The 21599-nt window shown below is 45.3% G+C and overlaps 1 protein-coding gene across 1 annotated transcript in view; it reads right to left on the bottom strand.

Moving 5' to 3' along the window:
- Positions 1-19738: 19738 nt before the first annotated feature.
- The window catches only part of TRPV5 (transient receptor potential cation channel subfamily V member 5), a 35841-nt gene continuing 33980 nt past the window's right edge, over positions 19739-21599 (bottom strand). Inside the window, exon 15 of the mRNA XM_007522349.3 lies at positions 19739-21479. Within this exon, the coding sequence (XP_007522411.1) occupies positions 21179-21479 (301 nt within the window). The 3' untranslated portion in view covers positions 19739-21178. The remainder of the gene's footprint in view (positions 21480-21599) is intronic.

Below are 21599 nucleotides of genomic sequence, written 5' to 3' on the forward strand. Positions count from 1 at the left end.
CAGGAGGAGGTGGATGACTGCTAGGTGCTGGCGCTAGGAACCCGTCAAAGAACTTTGTGGCTCAAACACCTTTCCACACTGAAGAAATGTGAGTCACGTGTGTGTACACAAAGTTGTTTCAGCTCTGGGATCAGGAGGTCTGAGTTGCTGCAGAGTCTACCTAGGGGTGGTGGTGTGGGGGGGGGGTAGAGGCTTTCCCCTCAAGTGAGACCCAAGTCCAGTCTCCAGTCTCTTTTTCTCATCCCAGATACAAACAGGGGCGCAGCACCTGTGCTTTGCCCGAGTCCTAGCTTCCAGTACTAGCTCTGTCCTCCTTCTGGCTGGCGGTGGAAACAGGGCCAGACTGCAGTCTGCTCACCGCTCAGCTGTTTCCTCTTCAACCACAAAAGCACACATTATTTTTGTTATTATTATTATTATTATTATTATTATTATTATTATTATTATTACTGCATGTCAGAAATATTTTCCTTTGCTACTTTTGACATTTGCTTTTAATGAATTTCATTTAGTTTCTTCTGTTGTCACCTTCCAATGGCATCACCTTCTTTCTTTTCCTTTCATTATCTTCTTTCCTCTTCAGTTGTCAACAGCTTAGCAAGCTGGAGAATGCCCAACTACTTGATGTCAAGTGGTTGATTAAAAGGAGACAAATCAAACAAACACAATCGCTAAGCTTCTGATGATAATATAATATACAATGATGATATCAGCAGAAGAAACAGAAGAAGGAGTTGATTCCCTCAATGTTTCAATTTCCTGCATGATGCAAACAGCACTATGCAAGAGCTTAGTGGGTCAGTGAAGACATGGCCATTTTCTTAGAACTGAGAGAGCCCCAGACAATAGACTCTTGCCTTTTTATTGACCCAAAAATTAAAGGACGAGGTTGGGGAAAATGCTGGAGTTACAGAGTCTTAGTATGAGTGGAGAGAAGTGTCTACTACGTGCTCTACTGTGCAGGTGCTTAGAAAGACTACCATGTAGTGACATCAGAGTCAGTCAGAGGAGATCTATGGAGACCCATGGACAATGGAGACTTGGGTTCTTGATCCCCTCAGAGATCCCATTAGAGATCAGTATACCCCTATTCACATAGGCCTAGTGTAAACAGGGTGGAATTATTGTTATTATTATTATTGTTATTATTATTATTATTATTTCACTAGTGTACTGTTTGACTCTGGCTTATGCTGCTACTGGATATTGGACCTGAGACCTTTGGTGCCTCAGGCATGAGAGTCTTTTGCATAATTATTATACTATCTCTCTTGTCCTGCAAATTATTTGACACATGTATGTATAGATGTCTTCTATCTGGATTTTTTATACTTATTTTTTATTTTACTTATTTGTTTTGGATAGATAGAAACAGACAGGGGACAGGGTAGTGGTGCACCTGGTTGAGTGCACATGTTACAATATATAAGGACCTGGGTTTGAGACCCTGGTCCCCACCTGCAGGGGGAAAGATTTACAAGTGGTGAAGCAGGTCTGCAGGTGTCTCTTTGTTTCTATTCTTCTCTATTTCCTCCTTCCTCTCAGTCTCTGGCTGTCTCTATCCAATAGACCAATAAAGATAATAAACAAAATTAAAAACAGAAGGAAGTAAGAGACAGGGAGAGAGAGAGAGAGAGAGAGAGAGAGAGAGAGAGAGAGAGATCTGCACTCCTGCTTCACAGTTTATGAAGCTTCCCTCCTACAGGTGGGAATTGGGGACTTGAACTAGGGTCCTTGAGTCTGGTAATATTTGTACTCTACCAGATTCACCACCATCTAGCCCTGTCTTATAGCAGGGTGAACCACTATGTTATGGCAACAATTCAGAGCACTTGTGTAAGGGGGCTGGGAGGTAGCTCACCAGGTAGAGTCCCGCCTTACAATGCATAAGACCCAAGTTCAATTCTCAACACCACAGATAGAATGTTGGGAGCTCCAGCTTCCCCAGAACCCTACCTCACTAGGGAAAGAGAGAGACAGACTGGGAGTATGGACCTACCTGTCAACACCCATGTTCACAGAAGCAGACCTTCTGTACCCCATAATGACCCTGGCTCCATACTCTCAGAGGGATAAAGAATAGGGAAGCTATCAGGGGAGGGGATGGGATATGGAGTTCTGGTGGGTGGGATTTGTGTGGAGTTGTACTCCTTATCCTATGATTTTTTAAAAGTTTTGTTTCTTTATTTTCCCTTTTGTTGCCCTTGTTGTCTTTTTATTGTTGCTGTGGTTGTTGTTGGACAGGACAGAGAAATGGAGACAGGAGGGGGAGACAGAGAGGAGGAGAGAAAGATAGACACCTGCAGACCTGCTTCACCGCCTGTGAAGCTACTTCCCTGCAGGTGGGGAGCTAGGGACCTGAACCGTATCCTCATGCTGGTCCTTGTGCCTGGCACCACATGTGCTTGACCTGCTGTACTACCGTCCGACTCCCCTATCCTATGATTTTTATCAGTGTTTCCTTTTTATAAATAAAAATAAAAAAGAAGTATAGTCACAGCTACAAAAAAAAATAAATGGGCAAAAATATAGACATATACTCAGCCCATATCTGTGACCTTGGGAAAACCATTACACTTTTCACATGGAAGCACATGGGGACATACAACTCTGGTGGCAGGAACAATGTGGAATTATACAGCTATTATCTTATAAATTTTCAAATCACTACTAAATAAGTAATAAAATATGTTTAAAAAGAAAAAAGAATTTTGGGAGTTCTATGGAGAGTGGAGTAGGGCTCTAGTCTTTATTCTCTCTTTAAATACAGAATTAAATTTTTGAGCCAGGGATATCACTCAACATTGAAAAAGTAAAAATAGGGTGGTGTCACACCTGGTTGAATACACACATTACAATGCACAAGGACCTGGGTTCAAGCCCCCAGCTCCCACCTGCAGGGGAGAAGCTTCTTAAGCAGTGAAGCAGGGATGCATGTGTCTCTTTATCTCTCCCTATATTTCTTTTCCATCTCAGTTTCTCTCTGTCTTGTCTCTATCCGGTAAAATAATAAATAAAACATTAAAACATAAATAGTAAAAACAGAATGTGTGTCTGTTATTGTCCTAATAGTTTCTGATTTAAAAAAAATACTCGTAAGAGAGAGGAGAGAGGGGAGAAAATGAGAGAGAGAGAGAGAAGGAGAGAGAGAGAGAGAGAGAGAGAGAGAGAACCACAGCATCACGCTGGTACATATGAATTGGGGAGCGAACTCAGTACCTCATGCTTGTAAGGCCTACACACTCTACCATTTTGCCACTTACCAGTCATCCATTCATGATTTTTAAACTCACAGGTGTTGGTTCTCCAGGGTCCCTCTGCAGAATGTGCCCATAGAGAGCAGGTGGGCCCAGAGGGTGAGCCTCGCCTCCTCCCCTTCTGCCATTCCCCCTGCTGCCAGTCAGCCCCCTGTAACCTCAGCCCCACCTCTGCAGGGAAGGTGGGCTCCTGTGTGGATCAGCTTGGTCAGGCTCTCCTAGATTTGCAACGTGGATTTTGAGCATATTCTTTCTCAAACCTCCTTTCTAGAAAGCAGCAGGTCTGGGAGGTGGGGGGTGGCAAGTGGATGCTGGTTCTGGGCCTGGGAGTGGAGGTGGGAACTTCAGTGGTCATCCACTGAGCTGTGAGCTGACCCTTGGAAAGCTCCCTAGGCTGGAGTCCCTTCTCCAGCTGGTCACCTTTCCTGGGCTTCTTGCTGCTTCCTTCCTCTCCAGAACCCAGGCCCTCTTCCTTCTGCAGCTGAGCCCATCTGCTTTGCTGCCCTGTCACCCTCCTACACTCCCTTACCTGGTCCCTGAGGCTTCTGTTGAGGCTCAAAGTCAGCCTAGATGAGACTTCTACAGCCTCAAAGTGCTTTACAAAGTTGCTCCCTGAGATGGACATGGCTCCAGCCAGAGGCAAGATAGGGACCCTCCTGTGTTCTCTGGACAGCTGTGGCTCCACTCCAGAAATCTCCGCTAGGAATTGAGCCGAGTCACTTACCTTTCTGTGTCCACCTGCAAGGACAAGCACTTGTAAAGCCCTTGAATTTCTCTTCCTTTCAGCACTCCCCCCCCCCCCCCCCCGCCCCAACTGCCAGGTAGACAAAGGGGAGCCACTATGGAAAGAAGTGTGTAGAATCCTTAAACAATTGCAAAGGGAAATATCTTATGACCCAGCAATTCCACTCCTAGGCATTTATCCAAAAGATAGGTTAACGCTGATTTGAGGGGATCTATGCACCCCCATGTTTGTAGAGGCTTTTTTCACAACAGTAAAAAATTGGAAACAACCCAATCGCCTCTTCCACCAAATATTGGATGAAAAAGTGGTAGGCAATAAAAAAGATGATATTGTGTCCTCTGGGATAAACTGAGGGGAATAGGAGATTATGCTCAGTGAAGCAATTAAGAAGGTGAAGGACAACTATAGGATGGTTTCCCTTATAGGTGGAATTGAGAGAATTTAACTTATAAATGTGAAAAAAAATGCCAACCTATATCTGAGACTGGGGTGGGAATGGAGACAGAATCCCCTTGGTGATGGAAACAAAAGACTATTCTGTAAACCATTAACTTCTCAAAGAGAGAGAGAGAGAGAGAGAGAGAGAGAGAGAGGTGAGAGTAAGACTTTCAGAAGCACTCCGTGAATTTCAGAAAGAAATCGAAAGCACAGCCTGAAGTTAGTGGAATGTAACATGTGTCATCAGAATAAAAGATTATCTCCTTTACAGGGGTGAGGGGTTGGCACACGTGGTTAAATATGCACATTACCACGTGCTAGGACATGGGTTCAAGTGTCCCCACCCCAACCCAGTGAGTCTCCAGCTGCAGGGGTAGAAGCTTCAAGAGTGGTGAAATAGCACTGCAGCACCCCCCATCTCTGTCTCTGTCTCTCCCTCCATGATTTCTCTCTGTCTCTAACCAACAAAAATAAACAAAATCTTTACAAATTTGAAGTCTTTATGCTTTTCTATTTTTCAAATCTCAAACAGTAGAAAATAAGAGTTAACCATGGTCATGTTTGGTTTTCTAATCACACCCCCATTCCCCTACCCCTGGGGTTGACACAGATATAGAGAGTCAGCCTATTCATGTGTAAATTACTGACTTAATACTGAACTTTTCAGAAATACTGGCAATATGAAAGTTGGGAAAAACAAAAAGAAAAAGAAGAAGAAAAGAAAGGACTCCTGTCTGTCTGTGTGTCTGTCTGTGTTCCTACTTGACACTGGAAGATGCAAGGTATTCTGCTAAGAGACTGGACAGATAGAAAACGGGGTAGACCTTGAGGACAATAGCCTGTGGTGGTGAGGGGAGGGGGGAGTCCTCCGCTTGAACTCAGGAAGGGTGGAAAAGGAATGCCAGGATCTCTGAATAGGGCAAACAGTCCTCTAGCCCTTTGAGACTCAGGACATAGAGGAGCCTTTCTCACCAAGGCCCATGCTTTCCAGAAACCTCAAGTAGAAAGTGTTTTTCCGGAAGCCTGGGAGGCACAGTGTCCTCCAGAGCCAGCCCTGCGGGGATAATATTTTAAGAAAAAAATTTCTTTCCCTCAGGTGTCCCCACCTGTGCTTTTTTTCATGGTGTCTCCACACCCCAGCAAACTCAGTGAAAGGGCACAGGCCAAGAGGGCCCCATGATAAGAACTCTTTCAAATGCTATTTATTTAAAAAGCAAGCACTTACCGGAACACCCCACCCTTGATGGCAAAAGAAAAAGAGAAAGAAAAGTGTGGGGGGGGAACAAAGCCAAGGTCAGATGGGTCTTAAAAGTAGGGGTGATTGGCACTTGCACAGCGTGGGAGAGGGAAACCAAGGCTGCAGAGCAGAAGCTAGGCGAGTTGTTTTTCCTTGGGAAAGGAGGATGGCCCCTGGGTGGCTGTCAGGCATGGGATGCATGAAGCAGGCAGGAGGGAAGGAGGAACGCCATCCATCCTATGACTTCCCAAGACCCTGAATGGAGCCTTGAGACCCAGACAGGGGCTCAGGCCCTAGGCTGATCCATGCAGATGCCTGAGCTGGGTGCGGTGGTGGGAGGCTGGTGCAGGGAGGGCCAGGAGGTGGTGTCCCAGCTGTGCACAACAGGCAGGGCTAGGAGCCAGACAGTATGTTCTCTAGACAGCTATCGTTGGGCAATTCTGGCCCAGCTAAAGCACCCAGAAGCTTGAGGTCTCTGGTTCACCAGGACAATAACAGGAACCTGGAGATCAAGGCTAAAGATCTCATCTCTGCTGCATCGTGCCCCCCAGCATCCCTGGGCCCCAGTTCAATTATGGCCCCATCCCCTCGGGCGGGGCTCAGCAGAAGAGTTTGCAGCCCTGCAAGGGACGCGCATGCGCTTACATGCATGGTGTGGGCCTACATCAGCTCTGATAGCAATCTGGAACTGCTCTTGCCAGCTCGCCAACCCACAAGAGCTAGCAATTCTTCATCACAAGACTGCCTGTTGTATCCCGGGGCTGTTCTCAAGCCTCTGGTTCCCTCCTTCCTGAACACTTCCCCCAACCCTCCACCCTTCTCTTCATCTCCTGGCTAAGGTTCCCAGCTCCTAGATTTGACTTGGAGGAGGCCAAGCTACAAGCTTGAGACTCATTCTGGTGACTTTCTGGAGACCCACAGAGCACAAGGTTGCACTTTGGGGTCACCCTGGAGGTCCCTTCCTTCCCCCACCCCACTCCATGCAGTTGCTGACCCCACTCTGGTGAAAGCAGGAAAAAGTTTGCCTTCAGAGGAACGCATTACAGGGGGACTCCTAGAGTGTCCCTGAGTTTCACTCCTTATGTTGGCAAATGCTAGAAGAAGAAGAACTCCTTATGTAGGCTCTTGCTGGTCTCCTCTAGGATTGAATCTGCTCATCTGTCATTCGCCCCTCAGCCCCCCTCCCCAACACACACACACACACACGCACACGCACACGCACACACACACCTCTGGGTTATCTTCCTATTCTGCTCCTGCAAGATCTGTGACCTCAATCTTCTGGTCTCTCTGCAGTTGGCTCCTTTGCCTATAAAAGGGAGATAGCAGCCTTGTTCTGTTTGCTCTCCAGGTTGTTGTGAGGATTCCAGAAGATAAGAGGCATAAAAAGACTAGAAGACGCTGCACCTCACGTGCTTCCTCATCTTAGCCTGGCCAGGGAATGATTGCCCGGGACTGTATCCAGGAAGTGACTTCCTGGGAGAGGAGTCAGTTCAGGACCTTGTCATACTCCAGCCTCCCCCATCCTGAAGTGGAAGCATCCAGCCCAAGCCTTGGGGCCAGATTACTGTGGGTTCACTGGGGACTCTGCTAATGACTGGTTCTGTCTTCTTGGGCATGGTGAGCCTACTTCTTTGTGCCTCAGTTTCCCCCACCTACCGAGCAGGCAGAGTCACTGTCACATGACATTGAATGAGGCTCCCCTCAGCTCTGCACCTTCTTTTCTGGCTATAAAAGAGAGGAGAAATGATGTGCAGCCTCCTTGCAGGGGTGGGGGTTAGGCAGGTGTGCAAGAAACATGGAAGACACAAGGACTGTGGATGAATGCACACATTACCATTATCATTCATAAGGACCAGGGTTTAAGCCCCTGGTCTTCACTTGAAGAAGGGAAGCTACACCAGTGGTAAAGCCATTTATCTGTCCAATAAATGAATGAATATAAATAAATAAATATTTTATTTATATTTTATATGGTAAATAAATATTTTATTTAAAATTTTTTTTTTACCTGTAAGGTTACCACTGATTAGTAGCTCAGCGCTACTAATCCACTGCTCCTCGTGGCCATCCCCTCCCCCACCCATTTTATTAGATAGGGCAGAGAGAAATTGAGAGAGGAAGGGAAGATAGAGAGTGGAGAGACAGATAGACACCCACAAATGAACTTCACTGCTTGTGAAGCATCCACCCTGCAGGTGGGGAGCCAGGGGCTCAAACCCTGATACTTGCTTGGGTTCTTGTGCTTAGCACTTTTTGCACTTAAGTGGGTATGCCACCACCTGGCCCCCAATAAAATATCTTTAAAAGCCACACACAGAAACTATTCTTTCTCATTCCTTTCTTCTGAGGTGGTTGTTTTCCTGCCTTGGGGACCCATTTAGTGACCAGCCTAAAATCATGGTGGAACCCTTACCTCCTGAGTCCAGAGCACATTCAATCTATCACCTGCACAGACTAGTCTCCTGTCCTCCCTCCCAGGGTCTAAACCCCTCTCCCTGCTAGTCTTAGTTTTCTGTTGAATTGAATAGGGAGGAAGTGGGCTCAAGGATCTTCCCCCTCCACCAGGCTCTGGATCCCTGTCTTTAATGCCCAGTTCAGTATGCTTCAAGTTCATTATCAGTTTGTAAGCTCCAGACCCCATCCTTTGAAGCTCAACTCAAGTGTCATGCTTTCTGTTGTCTTTTGTCTTCACTCATCCTCATATACCTAGGCCCAGGATCTTTCTGTGACCCTCCTCCCTCTCTCTCTCTCTCTCTCTCTCTCTCTTTCTCTCTCTCTATGGTATAAAGACTGAGGTGATACATCAGTGCAGTGCAGGACTTACAAGCTACATACAGGTTCTGGGTTTGAGCCAGCCTGAGTACGGTATATGCCAGAGTGGTTTTCTGGCGCTCTCTCTCTCTCTCCTTCTCTGTTAATAAATAAATATTTTATTGGTGGATGCATTCCTTTATTTTTCATAAGCAACAGAGACAGAAAACCCAGAACCCTGCTCAGCTCTGGTGTCTGGTATTGAACCTGGGATCTTTGGGGCTGCAGGCTTGAAAGTCTGGTGGGCTACATTTTCACTATCTCTTTTCTTGGCCCCAGTAACACTTTTAAATGGTATTGAGTCTGGAGAGGTGGCTCAGTGGGTAGAGCATTGGAGGAGTGACATCTCCTGGGCTCACTCCCCCATGGCTGCATGGTAGGGCAGTGCTCTGGCCTCCTCTCTCTTCCCACAAAGTGCATCAAATCAGACTTTAAAAAAGAGGGGGATACTGCATCCATCCACACAGGTCCCCAACTTGCTCCCTCCTCTTACTGGTAGAGGCTCAGAAGAAGAGACTATTCAGTCCACACAGCCTTCTCCTCTCTCCCAATCTGAGTATCTGGCCTGGAGCCCAAGCTGAAGTGAGTTTTGTGGGGTCTGACCTGTGCTGAAGGCACTGCACACAGTTTCCTGAGAGACAGTTTCTCCACCTCTAGCCCTCAAAGGCACAGGCGGGAGCTTTGCAAGAGAAGGACTTGGAGGTGGGTCACCCTCCAAGAAAAAAGTGGTTGGAGGAGTGTGTATGGCATGCACTGTGTGTCTTGGTAGGCGGGCAGGTGTTTGCTCACTCAGCCCATGCACCACAGAGGAGCTGGCTTCTGCCCTTGGAAGGGTAATTGGTCTGTGGATGAGGGTGGGGGAGGGGGACACGTGAGTAGCAGCTGGGATGAAAGGGGGGTGTGGGGGGCGGGGTGCACACAGTAAAGACACCTGTGACCTTAGTCACTCCCTTCTTGCTGACCTCTTTGCTGAACCCTCTGCTCATCCTGGCCTGGCTGGCCTGGCAAAGGCTGGCTGGCCTAAGGCCTAGAGAATGCTAGTTCTGATGGCTTGGTATCTGTCATCTACACTAGTCTTATTCTTTTTCTGCAGACAGGCAAGGGGAGAGAGAGAAGGAGGCCCAAGTGGTGGCATGGCTGGTGAAGCTTTCCCCCTGCAGGTGGGGCCTGGGACTTGAGCCCAGATCTTTGCACACTGTAGTGTGTGCACTACACCAGGTACACATTTGGGCCCCCAAGTGAGCGCTTTCACTGGCCTTCATTCCACTTCCTACTTGCCTTATTCACTCACAGGAGAGAGAAAAAGGCAGAAATGTCAGACTTGCTGATAAAGAACCATCCGGGGGAAAAAGTCACTGGGAAGTGGATCAGTGGATAGAGTGAGGCTCTGGGTTTGAGTCCTGGCACCATCCCTTCCCATAAACCAGTGGGTTGAACCCAAGATGGACAATGAAGAGCTTGGTGGTGGTTGGGGAGGGTGGCAGTGATGGCATCTCTTGGAGGAACCCAGGGCCAGTCTCCTTCTGTTGATTCCACAGCTTGATGGGGAAGGAAGCAGACCAGCTCTCCAGCAGAAGGCAGGACCTTCATCCTTGAGGGACAAAATATGAGCTATGCTGATAAGAATGAGGCCCTTTATGAATCATTCTTCCCCCCAGGAGAAAGACCTTTGATACATAGTTGGGAATGTAACTTGTGTATTCCCTGTAAAAGGTGGTATGGAGAGTCCTGGAGATAAATTAGAATGGTGAGAGATAGTTCATCTAGTGAAGAGTGCACCTTACTAGACTAGATGTCCTAGGTTTGAGCACCATGGATGCCACTGGGGTATTCTATGGATGATGGAATGGTGTTGAAGTGTCTCTCCTATCTATGTCTGTCTGTCTGTCTGTCTGTCTGTCTGTCTATCTATCTATCTATCTACCTATCATCTATCTATCTATCTATCTATCAATCTATCTATCTATCATCCCCCTTTCCCCTCTCCCCATCCCCCCCTTAAAAATAGATGAGAAATTTGGCCTGAGACAGGCTTCCCACCGTGGTATCAAACATCACAAGACTCTGAGGCCTCACTGAAAAAAAAAAAAAAGGACATATGATATGACCCTGCCCTGACTCTCTCATTTATCTGCAGGGAAACAAATTCACTTCCAATTTCTAAAGGCCACATGTGTCTCTATGTTCACCATCCTCCACAACAGCCTAAAGTATAAATCAAAATATGGAGCTGACCTCCATGCCCATCAACAGATGCCTGTATAATGAGGCACTGAGACACATAACCTGTGAACATTACATGAAATTTAGCCTTTGAGGTTAGAATCAACAGAGCCTGAGGTAATTTCTCTGTGTGACACAGTGAGGGACCATTGTCAGATGGTTTCATTCATGTGTGGGATAAAAAAAAAAAAAGTAAAAATCAAGGGGCTGGGTGGTGATGCACCTAGTTAAGTGTACATGTTACAACACATAGAGATGCAGGTTCAAACCCCTGGTTCCTACCTGCAGGGGGAAAACTTTTCAAGTGGTGAAGCAATGCTGCAGGTGTCTCTCAGTCTCTCTCCCTCTCTACCACCCCCTTCTCTCCCTTATTTCTGACTGTCTCTATCCAATACATAAATAAAGATAATAAAAACTAACATCAAAAAAGTAAAAAATCAACATGTTTGTGAAAACAACAGCAACAGGGGCCAGGTGTTGGCACACCTGGTTAAGCACACATGTTACAGTGTGCAAGGACCCAGGTTCAAGCCCCTGGTCCTTGCCTGTAGGGGGGAAGCTTCATGATTAGTGAAGCAGGGCTGAACCTCTCTTTCCCTCTCTCTTTCCCTCTCTCTCTCTCTGTCTCTCCTTCGATCTCCCCTGCCCCCTCTCAATTTCTCTGTGTTTTTATGCAATAATAAATAAATAAAAAGAAAAAAGAAAACAACAGCAACAACCAAAAGAATAAGCAAACTAACTCAGACTCTGAAAGCTTCTGGGGGTGATGAGGGGAAGCAGGGTCTAGAGGGGAGGGTATCTCTGGTGTGGTGGCCCTGGGACTTTGGTGGTGGATATGGTGAAACTCAAGACACTCTATCCTCACTTGGCAGCATTAAAAAAAAAAAAGTGCTAAGTCAATACTTTTGAAAGAAAAGGGAATCACTACCCCAGGCATATGTAGAAAGGCCACATCCACCAAGAGGGTGCTGGGCTCTGTGTAAACAAGCCTGGCTTTCTTGTGCACACATATATGCAGACGTGCACACTCAGGCCCTCCAGCTGTAGCCTGGTCTTGCACAAGCCCCACTCCTTGGGGCCCTGTGACTGTAATTACCACCTCCACAGAGCCAAGGCTAACAAAGAAGTGGTCACAGAAGCAGAGGGAAGGTGTGTCCAGTCTTTGCCCAGGTGGCTCTTGCCCAGGGCAGAGCCAGGGGGACACGTCAGCCAACCTACTTCCACCTGTATGACACCCTTCTAGAGTTACCTGGTCAAAGTATTCCTCCCCATGGCACCTCTCTCACTGTGTTCTCATTAACTTTGAAGAATGAGATGGGCCTGCCCTGGAGAAGCAGACCCTTGACCCCATGTCAAGGCCTTTTCTTAGCTTTGCACTCAGTGGTTTCTGCATATGAAGGAACCCTCCTAAGCCAGGTGAGTTTCCGCATAAGAAGGAACCTCTCCTCTGCTCCATTGTTCTGCCCCACTGGGACACCTATAGGGTCAACATTTTCTCCCTCACTCTTTCCTGTCTCCCCAGATATCTCTCTGTCTCTCTCACTCTGTCTCCCTCTCTTGCTCATGCACCTTCATAAAATGAACCGAGGCCTTTTGAACTGCAATATCGAGTTACCTCAGTGGTCCAATTTTTTTTATTCCTTACTATTATTTAAAGTTTTTTACTCCAAGGTTATTGCTGGAGCTCAGTGCTTGCACTACAAATCCACTGTGAGAGCCTGAAGACCTGCTTCACCACTCCTGAAGCATCCCTTTCCCCACTGCAGGTGGGGAGTAGTGACTGAAGCTTGTTTTTCTTTACCAAAACATTGCTCAGCTTTGACTTACGGGGGTATTGGAGATTGAACCTGGGACCTTTGGTGCCTCAGGCGTGAAAGCCTTTTTACGTAATTATTATACTATCTCTTCAGCCCTGGAACTCGGGTCCGTGTGCGCGGTACTATATGCACTAAACCATGTGTGCTATCTTCTGGCCCCCTACTCTATTTTTTGTGCCATCTATGGTGTTTCCATGTGGTGTCTGGGCCCCAGCACAGGGGTCTCACACCCTAGCAGATGTGCACTCTACCAGGTGAACTACCTCCCAGCTCAGGCAGGTTGGATCTTACCAGACCTTTTTCCAGAACATCACAGAGGAGAGTGTACTGAGCTCTGTCCTTCCTTCTCAAGGCCACAGACAGGGCTGCAAGGTTCACCATTACATACTCTGTCCTTCCAAAGCCTAGCACTTCTACAAAACAAAACAAAACAAAACAAAACAACAACAACAACAACAAAAACACTTTCGCACATAGCTCCAAGGAACACATTCTTTATGTCCAGGGACTCTTGTGAGGCCTCTGGCCTGGGGAGCAAGCAGGAGACAGAATGTTCTGGCTTCTGTATTTCCAGTAGCCAGAGATCCTGGGCTGGGCTGGGGATGGTCACCATTTGAGAGTACTGGAAGAATTCCTGTGGTGAAAGCTCTTCAGAAATGAGGTTGGTAGCTGCCTGCGAAGACATGCGCTTTGCTGACGATTTTAATCCCTTGGCACATATGCTTCTCTGTCCTGAGGGGCAGCCACGTCTGTGTGCAGGTCTTCTCTCTTTACACTCCTGGACTCCTGAGGGAAGATGTGAGTGAGATCTCTCGGGCCTCCTGAAATATTTCTTCCAGACACATGCTTCAGCTTTCTTGGTTCCAGAGCTCTGTTGCTACTGCTGCTGCTGCTGCTGCTGCAATGCCCCTTCCTTTTCCTTTTCTCCGCTATCACCTGCTTTTCTAGTTTTCTCTTCCTCCTCCTTCTCTCTGACTTACTTCCTATCTCCCATTCCCCCCTTCACATGTATAGAGCAGTACATTCAAGCTGAGAGAAGAAGCCCCATGCTGCTCACTGATGCTGCCATGCGTTTTGATGGTCTCCACTGTTGTGACCTGCATTCTGTTTTTTTATTTTTTATTTTTTATTTATAAAAAGGAAACATTGACTAAACCATAGGATAAGAGGGGTACAATTCCACACAATTCCCACCACCAGAACTCTGTACCCCATCCCCTTCCCTGATAGCTTTCTTATGCTTTATCCCTGTTTTATTTCTCATTGTTTTCATTCCAAAGGCGGTATGCTTTAACCACTGTTGAGAGGTAGGAAAAACAAACAAACAAACAAACACCTCAAGTGTGGCCCCTGGAAGCTCTTCAATTCAACACAGGTCAGTCACTCATAGGTCAAGTTAATGACTATTGCACATTGCTTTGTACTAGGAATTGTGCTGGCCACTCAGAGAACAATGATGAGGAGGGAGGAGGTGGGCACCATCTTTGCCTTTGTGGCACTCACTGACCAGGGAAGACATATCTTTAAAGAAATAAACACCAGCACATGCAGGATGTATAATAACAAAGGAAACACTGCTGGTTAGTCCCCACATACACACACGCACACACACACACACTCACACACACACACACACACACACACACACACACACACACACACACACACACAAGATATATGAGCACTAAACCAAAGTGCAATGGTGGAGAGTGGAGAGCGGTTCAGAAATCATGAAGATCATGGAGGGGGATGTAGCACTGCCCGGGAATTGGTCAGAATTCAGGCTGGCAACTAGTGTAAGAGGAGAGATGTCTGAAGAGGTTGTATTGGGGGAAAGTAGAGGCTACCTGGGACCTTGCCCAGCTCCCTCCACTGTAGGTTCCTCACTGGGCTTCTTGAAAGAAATGCTATGGATATATATATATATGAATGCTACTCAGCTTTTAAAAATAGTGATTTCACCTTCTTCATTTCATCTTGGATGGAGCTTGAAGGAATCATGTGAAGTGAGAAAAGCCAGAAAGAGAAGAATGAATATGGGATGATCTCACTCATAGACAAAAGTAGAAAAATAAGAACAGAAGGGAAAACACAAAGCAGAACTTGGACTAGAGTTGGTGTATTGAATCAAAGTAAAGGACTCTGGGGTGGAGGGTGGAACATGATAACAGAGGAAGAGCTAGGGAGGAGGTTAGATTATTATGTGGAAAACTGAGAGGTTACACATGTACCAACTACTGTATTTTCCTGTGGACTGTAAACCATTAATCCCCTCAATAAAGAACAGAAATCTTAAAAAATTGCAAAATAGACTCCATGATTGATATGAAGGTTCCAAACCTTCTTTATTAAGTTATGAGGTAGAAATCATGTAGAAGTGCAGTTAAAATGAAGAGGAAGCCCAGGAAGAGAGGGCAACAGAGGGCCTGGAAAGATTCCAGAAGGCCTGTCAATGTGAATGTCCCCTCCTCTTAAGCCCTGTCTGTATACGTCACACCTGGGCCAGGTGTGGCTGCCTTACCAAAACTCGTCCCACAGTGTGCAAAGGTGTCCTTTGTGTTCCAGTTCCCACTTCCCATGTGTGTGATATCCTTGTGCCTAGTTCTCATGCCCCATGTGTGCAAACGTGATGCAGCAAGGCGCCTGTTTGCAGGCTCTCCCTGCCCATTCCCTGACCTCAACAGTTAGGCTTTCAGGAGGTCACCTACTGAGGAACTGCTCTCTGTCAAGTTGCATACCACACAGGCCATTTTGACTGTAGTGTGGACTGTGGATTGAAGAAGTCCAAGGCTGGGTATAGGGCAGCCAGCTGGATACAGGAAACGATGGTGGCCTAGCTTAGAAGCAAGGCCATGGGGTGTGGAAAAGTTGTGACAAGTGAGAGATCTTCAAGACACTTCATATCAGTGTGAAACAGTCTTCAAAATATACTAAGTGAAAAAAAGAAGAAGAAGGTGGCTGGGTGGTGGTGCACCTGACAGGGTTCACATATCAACATGCACAAGAGCCTGAGTTCAAGCCCCCAGTCCATCCACACCTGCAAGGGGGATGTTTCATGCATGATGAATCAGTGCCTTTGGTGTCTCACTTTCTCTCTCTCTTTTATTTATTTCACCACTCCTGTCACCGAAGATCTGTGTCCCCATTCTCACCCCCATAGATAACCAATATAGTTCTCCCATAGTCTTAAATATTGGTTGGCATTTTGTTTTTTCACCTTCATAGACTTAAATCTTCCACATACAAGTGACACCATTCTGTAGTTGTCCTTCACCTCCTTACTTGCTTCACTAAGCATCCTCTTCTCCAATTCCATCCACTTTATCCCAAAGGAAACAATACCATATTTTCTTATTGCTGAATAATATCTGTCTTTCTCTTCCCCTCTGTCTCTTCCTTTCCTCGCTCTTTTTAAAATTATCCTTACAAAAAACTCTTTAGTTAGAGATAGAGATGTGAAATGTGAAGGGGACCACAGCACTGAAGCTGCCTTTAATGCAGTGGGAGCTGGGATCAAACCTGGGTCATGTATGTGGCAAGGCAGCACACTATCCAAGGGAGCTATTTCATATATCTCTCCCTTCTTAATTTCTCTCTGTCTCTGTTAACGAAACGAAAGAAAGAAGAAAGGAAGGAAGGCCCGGTTCGAACCCCGGCTCCCCACCTGCAGGGGAGTCGCTTCACAGGTGGTGAAGCAGGTCTGCAGGTGTCTATCTCTCTCTCCTCCTGTCTGTCTTCCCCTCCTCTCTCCATTTCTCTCTGTCCTATCCAACGACGACAACAACAATAATAACTACAACAATAAAACAACAAGGGCAACAAAAGGGAATAAAATTAAAAAAAAAAAAAAAGAAAGGAAGGAAGGAAGGAAGGAAGGAAGGAAGGAAGGAAGAGAAAAGAAAGGAAGGAAGGATGGAGAAAGGAAGGAAGAGAAAAAGAAGGAAAGAACAAAAGAAGGAAGGAAAGAGGGAGGGAAGAGAGAGAAAAAGAGAGAGAGAGAGAGAGAGAGATGGAGAAAGAACTACCAGAAGTAATGGATTCATTGTGCAAGTACTAAACCTCAGCATCAACCCTGGTGACAATACAATAAATAAATAAATAAATAAATAAAGGAGAAAGTTTTTTTTTTCTGTTCTGCAGTGCCATTATATGTGTGTTTAAGGGGAGCATATGCAGACATCTGCTTGAGTCCACAGAGTTTCTGATCAAGGATGAACAGTAAACTGGTACTGCCTCTCTGGAGAACACCTGAGGGTCTGGCATAGGAAAACTCATTTTTCCCTAAATGCCTGGTGGACTGTGTTAAACACCACAAGTTAGTTGTAAAGATGTAATTGTTACTGTGAAATGATTCACACTCCATGATTTCAACTGACAAATAAAAAGTCTCTGCAAAAAAAAATAAAAAAAAATGTATCTACGAAATGGAAGCTGATCTCACTGGAAAAAGGGTGGGACAGGTCATTTTGCAATACAAAAGGACTGTTTACACAAACGTGCCTTCCCTTGGAGGAGGGGGTCCAGAGCTTGTGGTGCTGATGACTTCAATGGTGATGACCAGGAAACACCCCTCAGACCCTCAAGCGTCCCTTTTGGGGAGATGCTAGCACTGAAGAAGTTTGGTTCCTTTGCTACTCCCCCCATCACTGAGTCCGTTTTTTTCCTTTCTTTTTTAAACAGTTCTTTGCATTGTATACAACATGAAGAACTGGCTAATCAAAATAAGTTGTTTTTCAAGGCACTGTTTTAGAGCTTTGAGCACACAGCACTTTTGATCTCTTGGCTGTTAGGACCTGGAAAGAAGAGTTGAGGATGGCACCAAGATTTCTGGCTGAGAACTTTGCCTATTGTGCCCGCTCACTTATTTGGTTGGGAAGACTGGTGAAAAAGCAGGTCTGATGAGGAAGAAAAGCTGTTCAGTTTGGGACGTGTTGAGTTGAGGTTGCCAGTAGAATATCCGGGAGAGAGTTGGGCATCCAAGCTGTTCATACCTGGAGCTCAGGAGACAGATCTGAAGGGAAGATACAGACTTGAAATTGTGAGCATGTGTGTGTATTAATACTCCCTAGAGGAGACTCAGCAGGCAGAGTGCAAAATTTGCATTTGTGAAGCCCCCTGATATTCAGCACTGCATATGCCTATGGTGGAGCCATGTTTTGTTGAAAGAAAGGAAAAAAAGAAAGTAAGAAAGAAAGGAAGGAAGGAAGAAAGAAAAGAAAGAAAGTAGTGAGGAAAGAAAGAAAGGAAGAAAGGAAGGAAGAAAGAGAAAGAAAGATGGGAGGGAATGAATAAAGAAAGAAAGAAAGAAAGAGAGAGAGAGAGAGAGAGAATGAATGAATGAAATGAAGGAAGGAAGGAAGGAAGGAAGGAAGGAAGGGAGGGAAGGAGGAAAAAGAGAAGGCAGGAAGGAAGGAATAAAGAAGAGACAGAGAAGGAAAGAAAGAAAGAAAGAAAGAAAGAAAGAAAGAAAGAAAGAAAGAAAGAAAGAGGAATTCCCTAGGCAGGGAGAAAATAGAGCACTGTGTAGAACAAAAATATTTAAGGAGTTAGTAGAAAAAAATGGTAGGTGAAAATGACACTAGGCTTGTTAAGAGGGGGAGAGCAATGGATTATAGTCCAAAGGCTTGAGTTCAGAGCTGAGCCAAGATTTAAGAGTGCTAATGGCTTAGCCACAGGTGGATGACCTTGAGAGGAATGAGGTCCATAGCTTGGAAAAGGCAAGGCCAATCACAATGGGCTGAGAAGTCAATGAGGTGAATAGGCAACAGTGTCTACTCTGAGAGATCCTGGCCCTAAGGAGGGAGGGAACAAAAAAGAGCTAGGGCAGTAGCCAAACAGAAGAGTGAAGTGATGTTTGCCATTTCTTTGAAGAAGGAGAATAGGACAAGATTAGTCACTGGTTGTTAGAGGGGATGGAGATGGAGAGGTTGTAGACAGACAAATGGGAGATTTATTTGGAGTGGGGGAGGCTTTCAGGTCCTGGTGCAGGATGGTGAAGGAGGATCTAGGCTGGGGGTGAGAGTGTTTTGCAGAAAACTGAGAAATTTTATATCTGTTTCAATAGCTAACTGTATTTACTGTAAACCATTAATCCTCTCAGTATAGAAGTGAGAGAAGCTTATGCATGAGGAGAGGAGAAAATGATGGTATACCTTTCTCAAGAGACAGAGAAAAGTGGGTCTGGATGCAAATGGGAGTTGAGCTTAACACAGCAGAGGAAGTGCTTCCGTTGGGACAGGAAGCAAGCAGAACCAGGGTGACTGAGCACTTCCAAAGACAAGACCTCCTGAGCAACAGTGTGGGTGCCTGCTTGTCAGGGCCATCCCTTCCTGCCCCACATTCATCTTTTCTTGGCTTGAGAAACTACTAGTGTCTGGTTGACCTCCAAGATCATAGTCTTCTTAAAAGTTGTATGAATTTGGGGGAAAGGCAGTGGTAGGGTTAGAAGGAGAAGTGAAGGGCCCAGGACAAGAGAGACCAACCATTTGAACTCTGATGATGGATGCCTGGGACTCTTAGTCCTCAATTTGCTTTGAGAAGGACAACACATCATCTATTATTGCTGTTGGCTCCACAACTCAGAAGGTGCAGAGGGAGATAGGCATGGGAGATGGAGGGTACAGGAAACAGAAGGGAGGTCCCAGCTATTGCCTTCACAAATGTAGAGATCTGCTGCTGAATCACTTGAAGAGAAGATTGGGAAAAAGCATACAATCTAGTCAGACCTTCCACATTTTGCACCCCTAAAGAATTTTTGTCCATACTCCCAGAGAGGGATAAAGAATATGGTACCTTCCAATAGAGGGAATGGGAACTGTATAGAATTGTGCCACAATCTTACAGTCTTGCTAATCATTATTAAAGCACTAATAAAAAGTTATTAAAAATAAGACTTGTGAGGACTATGGTGTGAGGAATACTGACAGGAGAGAAGTTGGAGATGTAGAACTTTGGTGGCGGATATGGTGTGGAACTATACATTCTAACCTTATAATCTCATAACAAACTGTTAATAATAAATATAAAAAACTATTAAAAATGAATTTAAAAATCAATGATTGGTCCAGTCAAGCATAGGAAGCTATCATTTCCCACTCAAACTAAACACACACACAAGGTTGCAAATGAGAATCAATATTTTAAACTCTTGGCCCCCAAAGCCAATATAACAGAGTTCAACAATAACAAAATCAACATGATTCATAAATGAGCAGAGATCTTTAGCAGACATTTATCGAAATAATTAACTTAAGTTCATTAGGAAAACACAAATCAAAACCTGACTGAGGTACCACTTCCTGCCTACTAGGATGCCTAATGTTAAAAGAAAAATGTCAAAAGTGTTGACAAGGATGTGGAAAAACTTGAATCCCTGTGCATTTCTGGAGGAAATATGAAGTAGGACAGCTGCTTCCACTGTGGAAAGCAGCAAGCAGCTTTTATTAAAAACTAAACACTGAATTGCCATATGATCTAGCAATTCCACTTCTGTCTACATGTCTACTCAAAAGAACTGAGTGAAGAAGCTTGAGCAGATAATTGTATACCAGTGTCTATACTGGTATTCTTCACGGTCATCAAAAGGAGGATACCACCCAAACATCTGCCCATGTATAAGTGGATCAATAACATTTGAGATATCAACACAGCAAAATATTATTTGGCTTTTTAGAGGCATGAAATTCATAGACATGTTACAATCTGGATAGATCTTGAAAACAAGCTAAGGGAAATAACTGACACACTAAGGCTGGTTGTTATCTGATTGTATGAGGTACCTGAAATGGTTGCAGTCATAGACGAAGACTATCAGCTATCATGAGCTTAGGATACAGGAGTGCTGATATTTAATGAGTGCAGAATTTCATTGTGGGGAGATGGACACATTTTCCTAAAGATATACGGTGAATAGTTACACAGCTGTGTGAATGTACTTAATGCTGTTGAGTTAGTTGTACACTAATATGATGCACAGATTTATATTCTGTACACCTTGACACAATATGCATTTTTAAAAATAAAATAAGGATAAAGAACCTTCTTCTTACATATTTTAGTTGGAATTTGTTTCCTAAGTGAAGAGAGACTCTCACAGGAGTATAGAGTAAAAAGTAAGACACCAACTTCAGTATCATGCTTGGTGCTTCTCCCAAGAAGCCCTATGGACCTGGGTGGCATTCATAGCTTTCTTCATTCAATCAGTGTTCACATAGGGTAGAATGTGAGATGTTCCCAAGGCTCATCTAGCATGCCACCACCATGCCTTTAATTTTCAAGTCCAGCCTTGCTTGAAATTATACCTTTATTTTCATCAGATCTTTCTAGGTGTGCAACTTCCAAACACCCAGAAGAGACCTTTGTGTGGTCTTTCTCCATCTGGGACTTTCATGTACTCAGAAGATAAGCTCTGTCTGTCAGATTTCCAAGAACCCAGAAGGTGTGTGGACAGTATGTCCACTTAGCATTGCCAGAAATGCTCATGTGAATGGGTGGCTTAACTTTTCAGAGCAATTTTGTCCACAAGCCCTCATGATTCTCAGGCTTGAAAGGTCTATCCTTGCACAAGCCTGTGCTTTCTTCTCTGTTCCCACTTAAAAAAAAAAAAAGGGTCAAACAGGAGCCAGGTCGAGAGTAATAGAGATCTGAATCATATATGGTAAATATTCTCCTCTCCATCTTCTTCACCAAGGTCCAGTCCAAGATTTGTGAATCCCAGGGTGTTACGACGGAGGATCTCCCAGCCCCGATGACTGCTGCTGCTTCGGGAGGTGGCCCTGGATAAAGAGGGCGTTGGGAGGGCTGTGGGGATTCTTACTAGACTTCCACTTTCAATACCAAAGGGCTGTTTCTCAGAAGGATGTCCTTGTCCATCCTCCTTATCTGAGCTTTTGAAGGCTTCCACATAGCGGAGCACTCGCAAAGAATTCTGATCATGGTGGTTCTCCACTCTAAGGAAGGGGAAGGGGAAAGAAGTCAGTTGAAGAGTGAAGAAGCTGAGTGAGACATCTGCTGGAGGAAAGGGAAAAGGGAGACAAGAGTGAGAACAAGAAGAGTGTCTAGAATCAAGT

Source organism: Erinaceus europaeus, chromosome 8 (assembly GCF_950295315.1).
Source record: "Erinaceus europaeus chromosome 8, mEriEur2.1, whole genome shotgun sequence".
Taxonomy (NCBI): Eukaryota; Metazoa; Chordata; class Mammalia; order Eulipotyphla; family Erinaceidae; genus Erinaceus; species Erinaceus europaeus.